Genomic DNA, 15,240 nt, shown 5'->3' with positions numbered 1-15,240 from the left:
TGGGTGCCTTGTGCTGTTGGGAGGAGGTGCTGGGGACCGTGGGTCGTTTGGTGGGCCCTGTGCTGGCAGCAGTCAGGCTGTGGGGGGCTGGTCCACCATGAGGGCCAAGGCCACAGAAAAGCCCCGGGTCCCCGGGGAAGAGGTCCAGGGTGAGAGCTGGAGGGTAGTGGGAGAGGCTGGGCAGGTCAGGGATGGCTGGCTTCATTCTGGGTCTGGAGTCCCTGGGGGAGTAAGCAGGGGCTTAAGACCACTTTCCATAGTTGCCTGTGGTGACTGCAGAGGGGAGGGGGCTGGAGGCAGAGTCAGGTGGGGCGCCTTACTGGGAGGGGGGGCGGGAGACAGCGGGGAGGGGGGCAGCCTGGCTGGGACGGGGGTGGAGTCCAAGAGAGGATGAATCAGGTACCAGGTATGTTGGGAGGGTCGGGGGAGTCAGGGTCTCGGCATCTGGGGTTTATTCCTGCAGGGTTGGTTGTCCAGTGTTGGAAGCCAGGGCACAGGGGCCAGGGCACTAGAGGGACTTTAGAATGATTTTGATTGAGGGGTTTTCGTGTAGTTACATTTTCCTGAGTGCTTTAGAGGAGTTGCTCTGCTGTCTTCTGGTTGGCTCTGTTTACAACAAGAAATCTGCTTATCTTAGTTTTTTTATCCAGCTTTTAAGATTTTTATCTTTTTATTTATTTATTTTTTGCTTCCCGGTATTCAATAACATGCCTTTTGTTTCTTTGTTTCTCCTTTCTGGAGAAGTTAGAGGTTAGAAGTATCTTTAAAAAAAAAAAAAATTTTTTTAATGTTTGTTTATTTTTGAGAGAGAGACAGTGAGAGCCAGGGAAGGGCAGAGGGAGAGAGAGAGGGAGACACAGAATCCGAAGCAGGCTCCAGGCTCCGAGCTGTCAGCACAGAGCCTGGCACAGAGCCCAAACCCACGAACCGTGAGATCGTGACCTGAGCCGGAGTCGGACACCCAACCAACTGAGCCGCCCAGGCCCCGGGGTGTCTTATTAACGTCACTCACCTGTTTGTTCTTTTGGTCATTCCTGTATGGTCAGCGCTAAATTATATTTTGGGTAAAGAAATGAGTAAGATGTTTCTTATCTCGGGGCGCTTCTGTCTACACGAGGGAAGAGACCTGCAGATACACCTGTAATTGCAGCCTTCTGACACGGCTCTCTAATCCTGGTGCAGTGGATCCTAAAATGTTTGGCTTTTCTGGGGAGATTAGTGAAGGCTTCACAGATAAGTGTGTGATTGTACTGAAACCTAAAACTGGACTTTCGTGCTGGTTCTGAGCAGCTTGATTAGGGTGTCCCTTGGTGTGTGTGTGCAGTGTGGCCTTCCCGGCTTCCTTCCCTCTGTGCATTGAAGGCGCCTCCAAGTCTGTGGTTTGATGGCTCGTTTCTGTTAGTGCTGAGTAGTATTCCAGCCTCTGCGTGGACCACGTCTGGCATCCCCTCCTGCTGAAGGCTGTCTTGGTCGCATCCAGTTTGGGCACTTCTGGATGCAGCTGCTGCAAAATCCGTGTGCACGTTTGTTTTCAAGCACACGTTTTCAACTCGTTTGGGTAAATCAAATGGCAAGAGCGTGTCCAGTTTTGTGAGAAATCCCCAGCTGTGCCACACCGTCCCCAGCCCTCGGCGTCTGCATTCCAGGCTTTGGGGACGGGTGTCGTGGGAGCTCGTTGTTCTGCGTGGCCTTTGAAGGTGGGTGTCTGTCCCTGTGCTCACTCCTCACTGGACTCTGGGTTTCCGGGCGGGCTCCTTGTCTGTCACTGTGAGGCGCTGCGCTCAGTGTCTGTGGGTGGCAGCTTTGCTGGCCTGACCAGGCCCTGATTTCTCCGTGTTTGAAGTACTTGCTGTTTTATTTTTGCTGGATACAGGATTCTGGGTTGATTTATTTTCTTTCAGCATTTTAAATATGTTCCATTTACCCCTGGTTTCTGTTGCTTCAGATGAAAATCTCCAGTGTTTCCCCAGGTAGAGCCCGTCTCTTTCCTCTGACGGTGATTTTTGTTTTGTATGTGGCGCCCCCGGTCTGATTGGGGTGCACGGAGGTGTGGCGTTTAGGCGGAGCTGCTTGGGCACGCTGGTTAGTGCCTTTCCTAAGTTTGGGGACGTCTTGGCCATTGTCTCTCCTGACATCTCTGCTGCCCCCGAGTGTCCGGCCACACACGAGACCGCTGGGTGCTCCCTGCCCGCAGGCCTCCGCACGTGTCTCCTTCCCTCCCGCGGACCTCCAGCTGCTACGCGCACTGCGTGTGGCCCGTCCCCCAGCGTTCTCTCGCTCACACCTCGTATGTTTTGGTTCCGGTACATGTACTTGGGTTTTTCCATTTCTCTACTGAAATTCCCCGTTTTCTACCTTCTCCTGTCGAAACTTTAACTTTTCTATGATAGTCACCTGGGATCTCTGCTGTTTCAGCCTCTGGGTCGTTTCTGGATGCACTTTCCTCTGGGTTGGGGGTCCCCCTTTCTCCAGCCCTGCCTGTTGTTTGTAAATGAGTCATATTCCTAGTGTTGATCTGGACACACAGAGGCCCCTGCCAGGCTTCCCTGTGACCGTGGCACTGCTCAGCATGCCCTGTTTGCGGTGGCAGCTGTCCTCCTCCTGCCTTCCTCAGCTTTGAGACGGTAGCACCTCTCAGGGCTGGAAGTTGTGCTCTTGGGACAGTCTAGCGGTGTGGGCAGCGCTCAGGCCGGGCATCGCCGGTGCGGTGTTCTGCTTCCTGTACGCTCACCCTTAGGTGGGCTTTCCTCCCTGGGGCCTGCGATGGCACCAGAAGCTGCAGGGAACCGGGCCTTGTGTCTGTGCTCCCTCCCCCAGTCGCTCCAGCAGAAGCCCTTGAACAGTATGTCCTCTAGTGTCTTGTAACTGAACTAGTGGCTGGCCAGGCCTGTGTCAGCTGCTCACCCGCGGAGGCAGAAGCGGCCTCCCAGGCAGGGTCTGGCGGTCGGTCTGGGTGGAGGGGTGACAGCAGCAGGGGAGCACGTGGGGCGGGAGCGGCAGCTCAGTCCGGAGGGGTGCTAAGGCTGAAGGGCCCTGCAGTGGGAGTCACCCTGATAACCCCAGGCTGTGGGCCCTCAGTCATTCGTTATTGGGTAAGCATTGACTGGGGCCTGCTGTGTGCCGGCCCCTGCCCCTGGTGCTCAGGGCTGGGGAGGAGAGGATGGTAAACAGACACAGATAGTGCCAGAGCTCAAGGGGCTGCTGGACACGGAGGTGTGTGTGTCTCCGGGTGGGGGGGGGGGTGACTGTGCAGTCAGGGTGGTCTGCCTGAGGTGGCAGCTTAACCTGGGATTCAGAATTCACCGCTGCTAGATTCTAACTTGAAGGGGACTCCAAGTACCTGCCTCCCCATTCCTGTTTGATTAACCCTCCGGGGTGGTTCCTAATGAGTCAGGTGTTCCTGGTGAAGTACTTGGGTGCTACCTCAGGGCTTAGGTGTGCAGACATGCTCGCGGACCGGCCCGTCACAGCTCCCCAGGTGTACGGCTCCGGGACCCTTAGCAGGGGGTAAGCCCCAGTTCTGGAAGAACTCCCAGTACGGCCTGAGCCTCTGAGAGAAGTATAGAAAGACCTGGGAGCGATGGCGGCACTCAGGTGGCACCCACTGTGTGGGCGGCACCTTTCTGCCCACCCCCCGGGCATCGCGCCCTCAACTTCCATCACCTGGAGCCCATGAGGTTGAGGAGAACTGACCGCCTTCTGAGCGCCACTCCTTGGTAGACCATAAGGGACCAAGGGGTTGGTGTGGTCTCTAGGGGACATAGGCAAGTCCCTGGCGCCTGCAGGTGGGGAGAAGCCTTCCAGGGCTGGCTCCCAGCCCAGGTTCTGTCCCCAGAGCAGGCCTCACTAGCCTCGGATTCTCTCCGAGAAGGATGTAAGACGGATTCCAAGTGCAAAGCCTCCTCGAAGTGTGAAGGAACCCGGCTAGCAGACCCCATTCCTAACCTTAATCCTAATCCTTACTGCCCACATTAGCTTTTAATCCTGACCCTATCCAGGTGTTTTAAGGACAGGGTGGGATTGAGGTCAGCGGGGAGGGCCGATGGCTCATCAGAGAACAGGCCATACTTCTTCCTACCCCTGGCCTCTGCCCGCAGGAGCCTCCCCTAGAGACTGCTTGGGTCCCACTCGCAGCCCCTGCCCAGGTCACCCCCAGGACCACGCTCCCATTGGCACGCTCCCCCCAGCGAGTAGTAGGCGCTCAGCAAGAACCCCGCATTTCCTGGACTCTGGTATAGTATTGCCCTTCGTCTACCTTAACTGAACATGTCTGGGCAGTCACCCTGAGGTTAAAGTGAGTTAAATACAGCAATGAGGAGGCTAGCTAGCATTTATGGAACATTTTGCTGGGCATCGCGGATGCTGATCGCATGTAAGTCGTCAGGTAATTTGCACAAAAACCGTGATTCATTAGGCATTGCCTGAATGAGTGAACGAATGAAAGACGGGAGCTGGAGCCCAGGACCTGCGTTACCCTGGGGCGCCTCCCCCCCCCCCCCCAAGTGGCAGCAGGAAAAGCCAGTGAGCCAGAGCCTACCTGGGGGGGGCGGCGCGCACCTGCTCGAGGAGCGCTGGATCCAGCCGAGCCTGAAACAGGACCCTTGGGACAGCCCCACCCTGGCCCAGACACTGGAAAATCCCTCTGGGCAAGTAAATATGATCTACCCCCCCCCCCGCCCCCCCGCCACCGGAAGAAGTCTAGGGGCGAGGGAGGAAGCTGGATTTTTTTTTTTTTTTTTTTTTTTTTTTTTTGGATGTGCCCATCACTCCCGCCCCCAACAGCGAATGCGGTTGGAAAGAGGGGAAGCCATACTGGGGACGTGCCTATCACACTATCTTTCCGGCACACCACAGACGGAAAATCCGGGTCCAGAAGTTTCCATGCTAGCCTTTGCCAGGTCCTGGGAGTGGGCTGAGTTATTTTGAGTGAGTGTGTGGGGGAGCGTCTCTGCCGGCCCCTCAGAAGAGGGAAGTTGTCCCAGGGCGCAGAGGAGCTGGCGCTCAGACACCCGCCCCCAACCCTAATAGCAAAGGAGCTCCAGGTCTGCTGCACACTGCCCCTCTTCCCCAAGGTCCCCGGCTGCCTCCTGGGTCCCCCGCACCCTGTAAGTGCTTGTGCCTGGTCACCCTCCCAGGGAGCAGGATCAGTGGGACTGAGTTTAAGCCCCAGCCGCCTTTGGATCAGGGGCTCCCTGTCTTTCTTTGGGTCTGGCTCCCTTCATCTCTAAAAAGGGTTGAGACTCCCTCGCTAATGCTCTGTCTCTCGAAAATGAATAAATGTTAAAATTTTTTTTTAAAGAGTTGGGAAACATCCTGTTTTAGGGTTGTTGGAGGGGCTTGGAGGGTGAATGTGTTTGAGAAGTCAAGGGAGCAGACCCTGGGGCCAGGCCCCCTGGGTTCGACTCTCCCCCACCTCCCCCTTTACACTGTGTGACCCTGAGTGACAGAACCTCGTGTTTATGTCATGTTTCCTGCCAGGTCAAAGCAGGGCTCTCACCAAGGCTTCTCAGATGGTTTCAGCCCAAAGGATCTAGTGATGGCCCTTGGGCCTCAGTTTCCCTATCTTAGATGCTCTTGACTCCTGGGCGCCTCCCAGCTCAGGGCTCCCTGGGACCTAGTGGGGGCACGGGGCACAGAACCTAACCAGCTTGTGAGCGAGTTCCTACGTCTACCTCCTGCCACCTCCGTTTCCTCCTCTGTAAAGTGGGGACAGCGCCAACAACCTCCACGGTGGGTGTTGAGGGGCCTGACCTTCTGAAACGCCACGCATCACCGGAATGCCAGGGCTTCCAGCATTAGGAGGAGAGAAAAAAACCCCGCGATTAAGCCATGACACCCCATCGGTTTTCATACTTTTTAGGCACTTCCTGACTCAGACGTACTAAGATGTGCGCAGCGCGAGCACCGCCCCCCCTCTCTGAGTGAAACCGAGGCTCAGAAAGGGGCCTGGCCCCTCGCCCGCTCCCTCCCTCGCTGGTTCGCTGGTTCCTTCCTTCCTTCTCGCCACCCGGCCCTTCCCCGACTCAGTCGGCCCAGTCTGAGGGTGACTCTGGGCCTCGGTCCCTCAGCCTCCCGGCCAGGGCGCGGACGACCCCTCCCCGCGCTCCAGACCCGGGCTGGGGTCTCCCGCCCCCACGCGCAGGAACTCTCCAGCCGGCCCCTCCCTGCCCGCCGCAGCCGGACTCTGCCCCCGCCCCGCCCCGCCCTCCCGCCGCTCCCCTGCCCTCCGCTGCCCTCCCCTGCACGCCCCGCCCCGCCCCGCCCCTGCTGGGCCCAGCTCGGCGCCCATGTGACCCCGCTGCCAGGTCGGGGCGCGACGGGACGCGCTGGGACCGGCGTCGGGGGGCGCGGGCGCGGCCCGGGGCGGGGGCGGCATGGAGCGGAGGTGGGTCTTCGTGCTGCTCGACGTGCTGTGCGTGCTGGTCGGTAAGAGCCGCGGGGCCCCGCGCGTGGCGGGGCGGACCCCTTCCCCGGCGGTGCGCGCCCAGGCGCCCCGAGGGCTGGTTTGTAGCGGGGGTGGGGTGGGGGCCGCAGGCGGGGAGCTCTGGGGTGACCTCGGCGCCCACATCGGCCTGCGTGCCCCCCCACCCCCTCGGCCGTCCCGGGTCGCGGAGGGTTTGCGGCCCCCGGCCGGGGCGGTGACTCACGCGGGCGGCGGTCCAGGTTCTGGGCGGCCAGGGGCGCGGCCGGGGGCGGGGCACCGCCGGGAGGACCTCCACCCCCACTCCCGGGATCGGCGTTCCCAACGGGCACACTCAGCCGCTCGGTGGGATTCGAACCCCCTTCCCAGGCGGGGTGGGGGTGGGGGGTGCACAGGTGGAGAGAAAGGCTGGGCCCCGGGCTACGGGTGGACCCGTCGCCTCCGGCGGCTCAGACCAAACCTGTCGGGCGGGTTTGCGGGCCAGGCTGGGGGAGGGGGTGGCCCGAGGCCGCCCCCCTCCCCGCCCCTCCCCCAGGGTCCCGGGAACAAAGGCTGAGTGTTTGCTCCGGGGCGGTGCGGACAATGGCCCCGGAATTCTACCCCCCGGCGCGGGGAGGGGCCCCCTCGGGCCTAAGTCGCACCCCCCACCCCCTCCGTGTGGGGTTCCTGCACCTCCGCCGGGACGGAGGTCGCTGAAGGGCGGAGGGGTAATGCCCTGAAGGATCGCGCGCCAGCCCCAACCGTAACCCTAACCCTAAGCTCTTTGGAGTGGGCCAGGTGGTAACGGGAAGAGGTCCACAGGGGGGACTAGCCATCTGCTAGCCCTAGCCATCATTTATTGAGCACCTGTTATTTACATTTAAACATCAGTGTGGCACTTATGTATCCCAGACGCTAAGTGACATGCAAATAATTAAGTCTTTTCCACGGAACAGTCTAGGGGAGGTGCTGTTTCAGCCCGGAGAGGTTCAGGCACCTGTTGCAGGCAGTGTTGCTTCTTTGTGCCAGGCGCTCGAGGCCCAGGCAGACCCCGCTACCATTCTTGAAGCTTCACGATATAAGAAGTTGAGTTTCGTTGGGTGACAAGGACCCTGATGAAAAAATGGGGGGCGGGGATGATGTAAAGGCAGGGAGGTTCTGGAAGTGTCTGCCATGAGGGTGTGAACCAGAGTTTCCCAGGCAGGGAAAGGCCCCCAGTTCAGTGCTTTGAGCTCTGCTTCCTGAATCCACAGCTCTGGTTCCAGCTGAGGGTGATGAGCCTCCAGTGGAAGGGGCTGGGGCTGGGGCTGGGGGACAGGAGGCGGAGGCTAACCCTGCGCCGAGGCCCCTTGCGCCGGCCCCTGCCGTGGTTGGGTTGCGGGGATGGGGCTTGACTTGCTGGCTCAGCACGTTCTAGGCCCCGCCTCCCCGCTCCCCCCGCCCCCCCCCCCAACTTTGGGGGTCTCCTGCCTGGCTTCTCTGCCTCTGCCCTTGCCCTACCTCACAGCAGCCTGAGGGAACCCGTTGAACACATGCTCTGCTCCTTTGCTCCAAGCACTCTGGTGTCTCCCACCTCACTCACCGCAAGATTCCCGTTCTTACAATACCCTCCAGTCCCAGTGTTCCAGCCGTCCAGGCAGGGTCCTTTGCTGTTCTCTGGGACTGCCTTTCCCTCTGCCTGGAGCTCTTCCCCAGATCTGCCCTGAACTTCCTCAGCTCCCTTGATCCACCTTCTTTTCTGTGTGGCCTCCCCGATTCCAGTCACGTTGACCCATGATTCTTTATCCCTAACACTCGGCTCCGTGGGCAGACCTCTGTGTTTCCCCTGACTCAGCACTAAATTCGGTGTCTTAGGAGGAGGAGTTGGCCCTGCCTCCTGCGGTATTCATGCCAAAGAAGAGTCACACCCTTTTACACTTGTCACCTGTCCTGCTGGGGGGCAAAGGGCACCCTGCCTTCGTTTGTCACCCTTGGTTCAGCGGGGTCCTGGGACCCCAGTACTACAGCAATGCCTTTCATTATTCTGCCAGAACTTGTGGCTCCTGAATATGTCTTTGGACTGAGGCGTCGAGGCCCTTGGCCGGCTCAGGGTTAAAGGCAGGAATGTAGGTGTCTCAGCTCTGCCCCTTTCTGTGGTGCGTTCCTGGTCTCTCTGGCTTGCCTTACAGTGAAGGGCGGGGAGGGCCTCTCTTCTTTTAAAAGATGCTTATTAAAACACCTGCCTAGGCCAAGCCCTGGGCAGGCTCCGGGGACAGCCTTGAACATGGTGGGCCCCCCTCAGGTGTCCGTCAAGCCCCTTGGGCGGTGCTGAAAATCAAGTTTCACACTATGTTGCAGAAGTGCATACAGGCCCAGAGACGTGGAGAACAGAAATTCTGTGAAAGGGGCGCCAGCGTGGGCAGTCAGGAAGGGTGGACAGAGCTCAGGGAAGGTAGCTTGGTTGCATGGGAAGGTAGCTCAGGGACGGAGCTCGGTTGCATGCTTATGGAGTTTGCTCAGGGAGGAGAAAGGAGGCTGGATGGGAGTGAGTGAGGGGGGAGGGGGGGTGGGGGCTGTACAGTGGGCCCGGGGAGGATTTTGGTGTTTATCTGAGGATGATGGGGAACCATGAGGGGGTTTTAATGAGGGAGCAGACTCCCATTCGCCATGGGGAAAGCTCCTTCTCGCCGTCAGGTTGACGCGGAGGTGAGGAAACCAGGGAGGGAAGGCCGAGGCAGGTGGCCAAGTGCCCGACAAAGGCTGGCATTTGTGGCCCCCGGGCTTGGCTGGTGGGACCACACAGCATGGGGAGAACCGTGTGGCCACTGGCTTCTCTCCCCTGCCCCCAGCCTCTCTGCCTTTTGCCATCCTGACGCTTGTGAACGCACCATATAAGCGAGGGTTCTACTGTGGAGATGACTCCATCCGGTACCCCTACCGTCCAGACACCATCACCCACGGGCTCATGGCTGGGGTCACCATCACAGCCACCATCATCCTTGTAAGGCAGGAGAGGTTGGAGGGTGGTAGGTTGGGTGCTGGGGGTGGGGCCAAGTTTTGCCCTGAATGGTATGTGGGGAAGAGGGCCCCCCCTTTGGAGTTCCCAGAATCCCAGCAGACTCGGGGAGGCCAGGCACCCTGAAGCCCTTTCTGTGGGGAGTCCGAGGCCCAGCGAGCCAGGGCTTGGTGGAGACCCTCACAGTTGCCTCCCCAGCCCAGCCATGAGTGCCCTCAGCGGCTCCCTGTGCAGGTCTCTGCCGGGGAGGCCTACCTGGTGTACACAGACCGCCTCTATTCCCGCTCCGACTTCAACAACTACGTGGCGGCCGTCTACAAGGTGTTGGGGACGTTCCTGTTTGGGGCTGCGGTGAGTCAGTCGCTCACCGACCTGGCCAAGTACATGATCGGCCGTCTGCGGCCCAACTTCCTGGCGGTGTGTGACCCTGACTGGAGCCGCGTCAACTGCTCCGTGTACGTGCAGGTGGAGAAGGTGTGCAGGGGAAGCCCCGCCAACGTCACCGAGTCCAGGTGGGTGCTGGACCGGCCGCCTTCACTCGGGGCGATGCTGGGGACCCTGAGCCACGGCTGTTCCCACCCCTGGGGGAGGAGTCGGGGCTAGAGCAGGACCCCCAGGAGCTGGATGTGGAAGGGTGAGCTTCCTGGAGGGTAAGGTGGGGTGAGGCCGGGTGGGGCCCGTGGGCCTGGGTTGGGGAGGTGTGGGGATGTGAGGTGGGGCCGGGATGCGGGGTCCTGAGCAGAACAGCCCCCCAAACCTCAGGCCCCACTGTCCGGCTTCTGCTCTGTGCTCTCACATTCTCTGATAAACTTATCAATTAATTGCCATCTATTTTCCTGTTTAAAATTTTGAAATAAAATTCACATCACTAAAAATCACGAATTATACTATTTTAATATGTACAATTCATTGATTCTTAGTACATTCACAGTGTCGTGTAGCCATCCCCACTCTCTTATTCCAGAATCTTTTTATCATCCCAAGAAAGAAGCTCCATGCCCCCGGCACTGCCTCCTCCCTGAGCCCCTGGCACCCACGAACCCCCTTCCTGTGGGTGGGTGTGCCTCTTCTGACGCTTCACGCACGTGGGGTCACACACCGTGCAGCCTTTTGTCTGGCCTCTCCAGTGTCTGTGCTCACATGTGAGGTGTGTGCGTTTCTGCCTCACTTCTTTCGGTGTTCTTGTTCTGTGCGTGTGTCTTTGTGATTGTGATGTGTTCTTGATACGTGTGCCTTGATCACTGTGTAACGTCCTTTGTCTCTGCGAATGGTTTTTTTCTTTTCTTTTCATCGTCTGTTTTGTCCCATAGCAGCATGGCCACTCTGGCTGTCTTTTGGTTGCTGTCTGAATGGAATGCTTTTCCCACTTTTGTACTTTCAGCCTGTTTGTGCGTTTGAAGGTCTACAGCATATGCAAAGTTATGTTACTTTGTAAGTTTGTTTTGCAACCTCTGCCTTTTAATTGGAGAGGTTAATACATTTATATTTAATGTAATCCCCCATAAGAAAGAGCTTCTGGTGTTTTGTTATTTGTTTTCTACATATTCTTTTATCCTGGCTTTAAAATTTCTTCATTACTGCCTTTTACGTTAGTTACTGACTGTGCAGAAAGTTTGTGGCTATATAGCTCTGCCCCCCTTATGAGATTATTTTCACAAATTATATTTTATACATTGTGTGTTCATCAACTCAGATTTATAATTGCTGTTTTACTCAGGTTTTTGAAAAATGAGGTATAATTGACATAATTAATATGATGTGATGTTTGTTTTAGGTGTGCAACATGGTTCAACATTTGTATTTACCTTGAAATGATCACCACAATAAATCTAGCTAACACCCATCTGTATGTGCAGTTAAAAAATTATTTTTTTAAATTTTTATTTGTTTATTCAAAAAAAATTTTTTTTTAACGTTTACTGATTTTTTTGAGACAGAGAGAAACAGAGCATGAACAAGAGAGGGTCAGAGAGAGAGGGAGACACGGAATCTGAAACAGGCTTCAGGCTCTGAGCTGTCAGCACAGAGCCCGATGTGCTCGAACCCATGAACCGTGATATCATGACCTGAGCCGAAGTTGGACGCTTAACCGACTGAGCCACCCAGGCGCCCCAATTTATTTATTTTTGAGAGAAAGAGAGAGAGAGCACACAAGTGGCGGGAGGGGTAGAGAGCGAGGGAGACACAGACTCTGAAGCAGGTTCCAGTCTCTGAGCTGTCAGCACGGAGCCCAGCGCTGGGCTTGAACTCACACACTGCGAGATCATGACCTGAACCAAAGTCAGATGCTTAACCAAGTGAGCCACGCAGGCGCCCCATAAAATTGTTAGAAAACAATCAGGAATTACGAGCTCAAGTACATGAATACTGATGGTTGTATTGTGTAACTACCTTGACTCGTGTATCTCAGATCTTTGTGTGAGCCTGAGCTAACTGTCTAGCACCCTTCATTTCTCCTGGAAAGACTCCCTTTTGGAATTTCTTATAGGGTGGGTGTTTGAGTAATGAATTCTCTCAGTTTTTCTTTATCTGGGAATGTCTGAATTTCTCCTTCATTTTTAGGGGGTGATTTTGCCAGACCTAGAATTCTTGGTTATTTTGAAAGTATCACCCCACTGCCTCTGGCTTCCATGGCTTCTGACAAGAAACCGGCTGCTAATCGTACTGAGGACCCTCGTACCACAGGAGTCTCTTCTCTTGCGGTGTGCACGGTTCTTGCTGACTGTCCTTGGCAGTTTGATTACGCGTGTCTCTGAGCTTCTCCCATTCGAGTTCTCAAGCTTCTTAGATGTGTACGTTCGTGTCTTTGATCCGGCTTGGGCAGTATTCAGCCATGTGTCTTCAAATACTCTTTCTGCCCCTGTCTGTCTCCTCCCCTCTTTGGGCTCCCCCGTGTGTGTGGGCATCCCTGGTGCCTACCTCTTTTTCTCCCTTCTTACTCTGTGTCCCTCCAGTTGAATCGTCTCCGTTGACCTGTGTCCGTGCTCACGGTTCTTTCTGCCCATTCAGACCTGCTAGCGATTTTTCATTTCAGATACTACTTACTGTTTTCAGCTCCAGAATTTCTGTTTGGTTCCTTTGGATAACTTCTGTCTCTTTGTTGGTATTCTCTGTTTAGTGAGACATTGTTTCCCTCTTTGAACAGATTTTAAATGGCCAGAGAAAAGTCTTTGTCCAGTAAGTCTAGCACCTGGGCATCCTGGGGACAGCTTCTATTAACAGGTTTCTTTTCACCCTGTGTATCGGCCACACTTTCCCCCCTGTATGCTTTGTGACTATTTGGTTGAGAGCTGGGCATCTTTAATGTTGTCATGTAGCAACTCTGGAAATATCCTGTGCTCTCCCACCCGGCGATTATTGTTGCTGTTCGTTGCAGTTGTCGGTCGGTTGGTTAGCGACCTTTTGAACTAATTTTGTAAATTCTGTATTCTTTGTCACGTGTGGCCCTGAAGTTCTTTCTGTTAGCTGCACGATCAGCTAGTACTTGGACAGAGATTTCCTTAAACATCTGGCACTGGGAGAAAGACCTCTCTCTGAGTTTGCCGATGGGCTGTGTGTGCTGTGTCGGGGCCTGCCTTCCGAGCTCAGCCAGGCTTCCTGTTTGCGCAGCACCTGAAGGTCAGCCGGAGGTGAGAGCCAAGGGCTCCTTTCCTGAGCTTCCTGGTGGGTCCCTGTGCCTCAGCTGCCATGCATTGCCCTGGGCAGCAGTGACAGACATTTGCTGTAAAGGCTTCAGAGCAATTCCCCAGGTAGCTGAGTCGGCCACAGGAGAGTGGGGTAGCTCTGCACATCCACCAGATGGGTCCAGACCATCACAAATCCGTGCAAAGAGGTCTGTTTTGCTAGTCCTGGTGCTGGCCACTGCCAGTGTGATTCTGTTCGTACGAGTGTTTCCATTATGTTTATGGAGGGCTGGACCTTTGGAGTTCCTTAATCTGCCATTCTCTTGTCCACTGATGTCCTTTTTGCCAAACCTTGAGCTTAATTCCTGCATCAAGAACCACAGATGGGAAATAATCCCCAAACTGTGGTGCTATCTGTTTGTCTGCTCTACACAGTTGTCCGCCCTGGTTCTGAGTTTGTGGCCTACGGTATCCTTGTCAAAGACTGTGAGCCCCAGTTGGAGACTTTGTTTGTGTGGTCAGGGAAATGAAAAGGGGCCACGTTTCCCCATAAAACCCTCCCTCTGCTGGGTCCCAGACTGTGGGATACACAGGGGGCTGGGGGCCAGGGGGCCGGGGACTTCGAAGGCAGAGATGTCAGTGAGCTTCTCGGTCTCTGAGCCTGGGCCCCGGGCTCTGTTCCCCGTGCAGCCCCTCCTGACACTTGTGCTCTCCTTTCTTAGACTGTCTTTCTATTCTGGACACTCCTCCTTTGGGATGTACTGCATGATGTTCTTGGCGGTGAGTCTGTTTCCCAGGGTTGGCTTGTGGGACTGGGCCTCAGTTTCTCCTTCTGCAAAAGGGGGAAGGGGAGGTAGTGATGGGTCGAGGTGACTGGTTTGTTCTTAGAAACTGGAGGCTCCCGGCCTGCTGGCTTTGTGTTCCTGGCCTCCACTCCCGTCTGCGCCCTGGGCGTGGGGTGAGCCCAGCGGGCTCCTGGGCTGATGGCTGCCCTCCGGCCCCCAGCTCTACGTGCAGGCACGGCTTTGCTGGAAGTGGGCGCGGCTTCTGAGGCCCACAGTGCAGTTTTTCCTGCTGGCCTTTGCTCTCTACGTCGGCTACACCCGCGTGTCTGACCACAAGCACCACTGGAGTGATGTCCTTGTTGGCCTCCTGCAGGGGGCACTGGTGGCCGGCCTCACGGTGAGCTCCTGGGTCAGGAGACCCACCCTGGGTGGGGGGATCCTCTTTCCCTCCCCACTCCACTCTTCCCCCTCAGAGCCCATCCCTCACCCCCCACGACCTTCCCGCTCCCCTGCCCCCATCAGCCCTTGTCTTGTCTCCTAGGTTCGCTATGTCTCGGATTTCTTTAAGTCCCGGCCCCCACAGCGCTGCCTGGAGGAGGAGGAGCTGGGACGGAAGCCCAGCCTGTCACTGACTCTGACCCTGGGTGAAGCTGACCGCAACCACTATGGGTACCCGGTCTCCTCCTCTTGAGGCGGGGTCCTTCTGTGCATCTGCGTGTTCATGGTCCTGGCAGGGACCTCTGCTAGCCTGGTGGTGAGGGCTCCAGGTGCCCTGTGCTGGCCGCTGGTGGGCGTTCCACTAACTCTGCCTGCTGTGCACTGGACCAGGGGTCTGGGGGTGCACAGGGCAGCCCCAGCGTTTAAAAGAGGGACTTTGTCCTCTTTTCTCCCTTTTGGTGGATTAGAGGGGGACCAAGAGACCCAGCTAGATGCTGTTTTTGTAAAGGTAATGTATATGTGGACTTTGAGTAAAATAGAGTGTTTGCTCGACAACTGATGATAGCCTCTGTTCCTTATGGCCATTCTGAGCACTGTTCGTACAGCAGAGGGGGAGACACTTCCTTGCTTGGGGCTCAGCTGAGCTCAGGAGTCAAAGTGGCTGGTGGCAATGTTGCCCTTTGGAGATGAGGGGAGAGTGGTACACTCTTTTCCTGGCCTCACCCTGTGTATCTCTTCATCTGGCTGTCGATTCATGCTTATCACACCCTTTAATAAACTGGTAAACCTAAGTGTTCCCTGATTTCTGTGAGCCACTCAAGCAAATAGAGACCCTAAGGAGGAGGTCATTGGGACCTTCCGGTCTAGTCAGTGGGTTAGAAGCACAGGTAACAGCCTGGGGCTTGTGACTGGCATCTGAAGTGGGGGGTGGGACCGAGTCCTTAACCTGTAGAACCTGATGCTGTCTTGAGGTAGACAGTGTCAGAATTGAGTTCTTGG

The 15,240-nt window shown here is 56.3% G+C and overlaps 1 protein-coding gene across 4 annotated transcripts; it reads left to right on the top strand.

Annotated features, from left to right (window-relative positions):
• The first annotated feature begins 6,254 nt into the window (after positions 1-6,254).
• On the top strand, positions 6,255-15,032 carry PLPP2 (phospholipid phosphatase 2). Of its 4 annotated transcripts, none has more exons than XM_019434055.2 (6): positions 6,255-6,426; positions 9,229-9,380; positions 9,594-9,907; positions 13,741-13,798; positions 14,024-14,200; positions 14,345-15,032. In XM_019434055.2, exons 1-6 carry the CDS (start codon positions 6,375-6,377, stop codon positions 14,492-14,494), a joined length of 903 nt encoding a protein of 300 aa, XP_019289600.1. In that variant the 5' UTR covers positions 6,255-6,374; the 3' UTR covers positions 14,495-15,032. The 4 variants fall into 4 exon arrangements, with proteins under 4 accessions (XP_019289600.1, XP_019289603.1, XP_053753306.1 ...); XM_019434058.2 differs by having other exon boundaries at positions 6,256-6,426; positions 9,717-9,907; XM_053897331.1 differs by having other exon boundaries at positions 6,257-6,385.
• Positions 15,033-15,240: the final 208 nt, after the last annotated feature.

This window comes from Panthera pardus, unplaced genomic scaffold (genome assembly GCF_024362965.1).
Source record: "Panthera pardus isolate Hobbes unplaced genomic scaffold, ASM2436296v1 HiC_scaffold_8, whole genome shotgun sequence".
NCBI classification, from domain to species: domain Eukaryota; kingdom Metazoa; phylum Chordata; class Mammalia; order Carnivora; family Felidae; genus Panthera; species Panthera pardus.
This window is presented reverse-complemented; position numbering and strand designations above follow the sequence as displayed.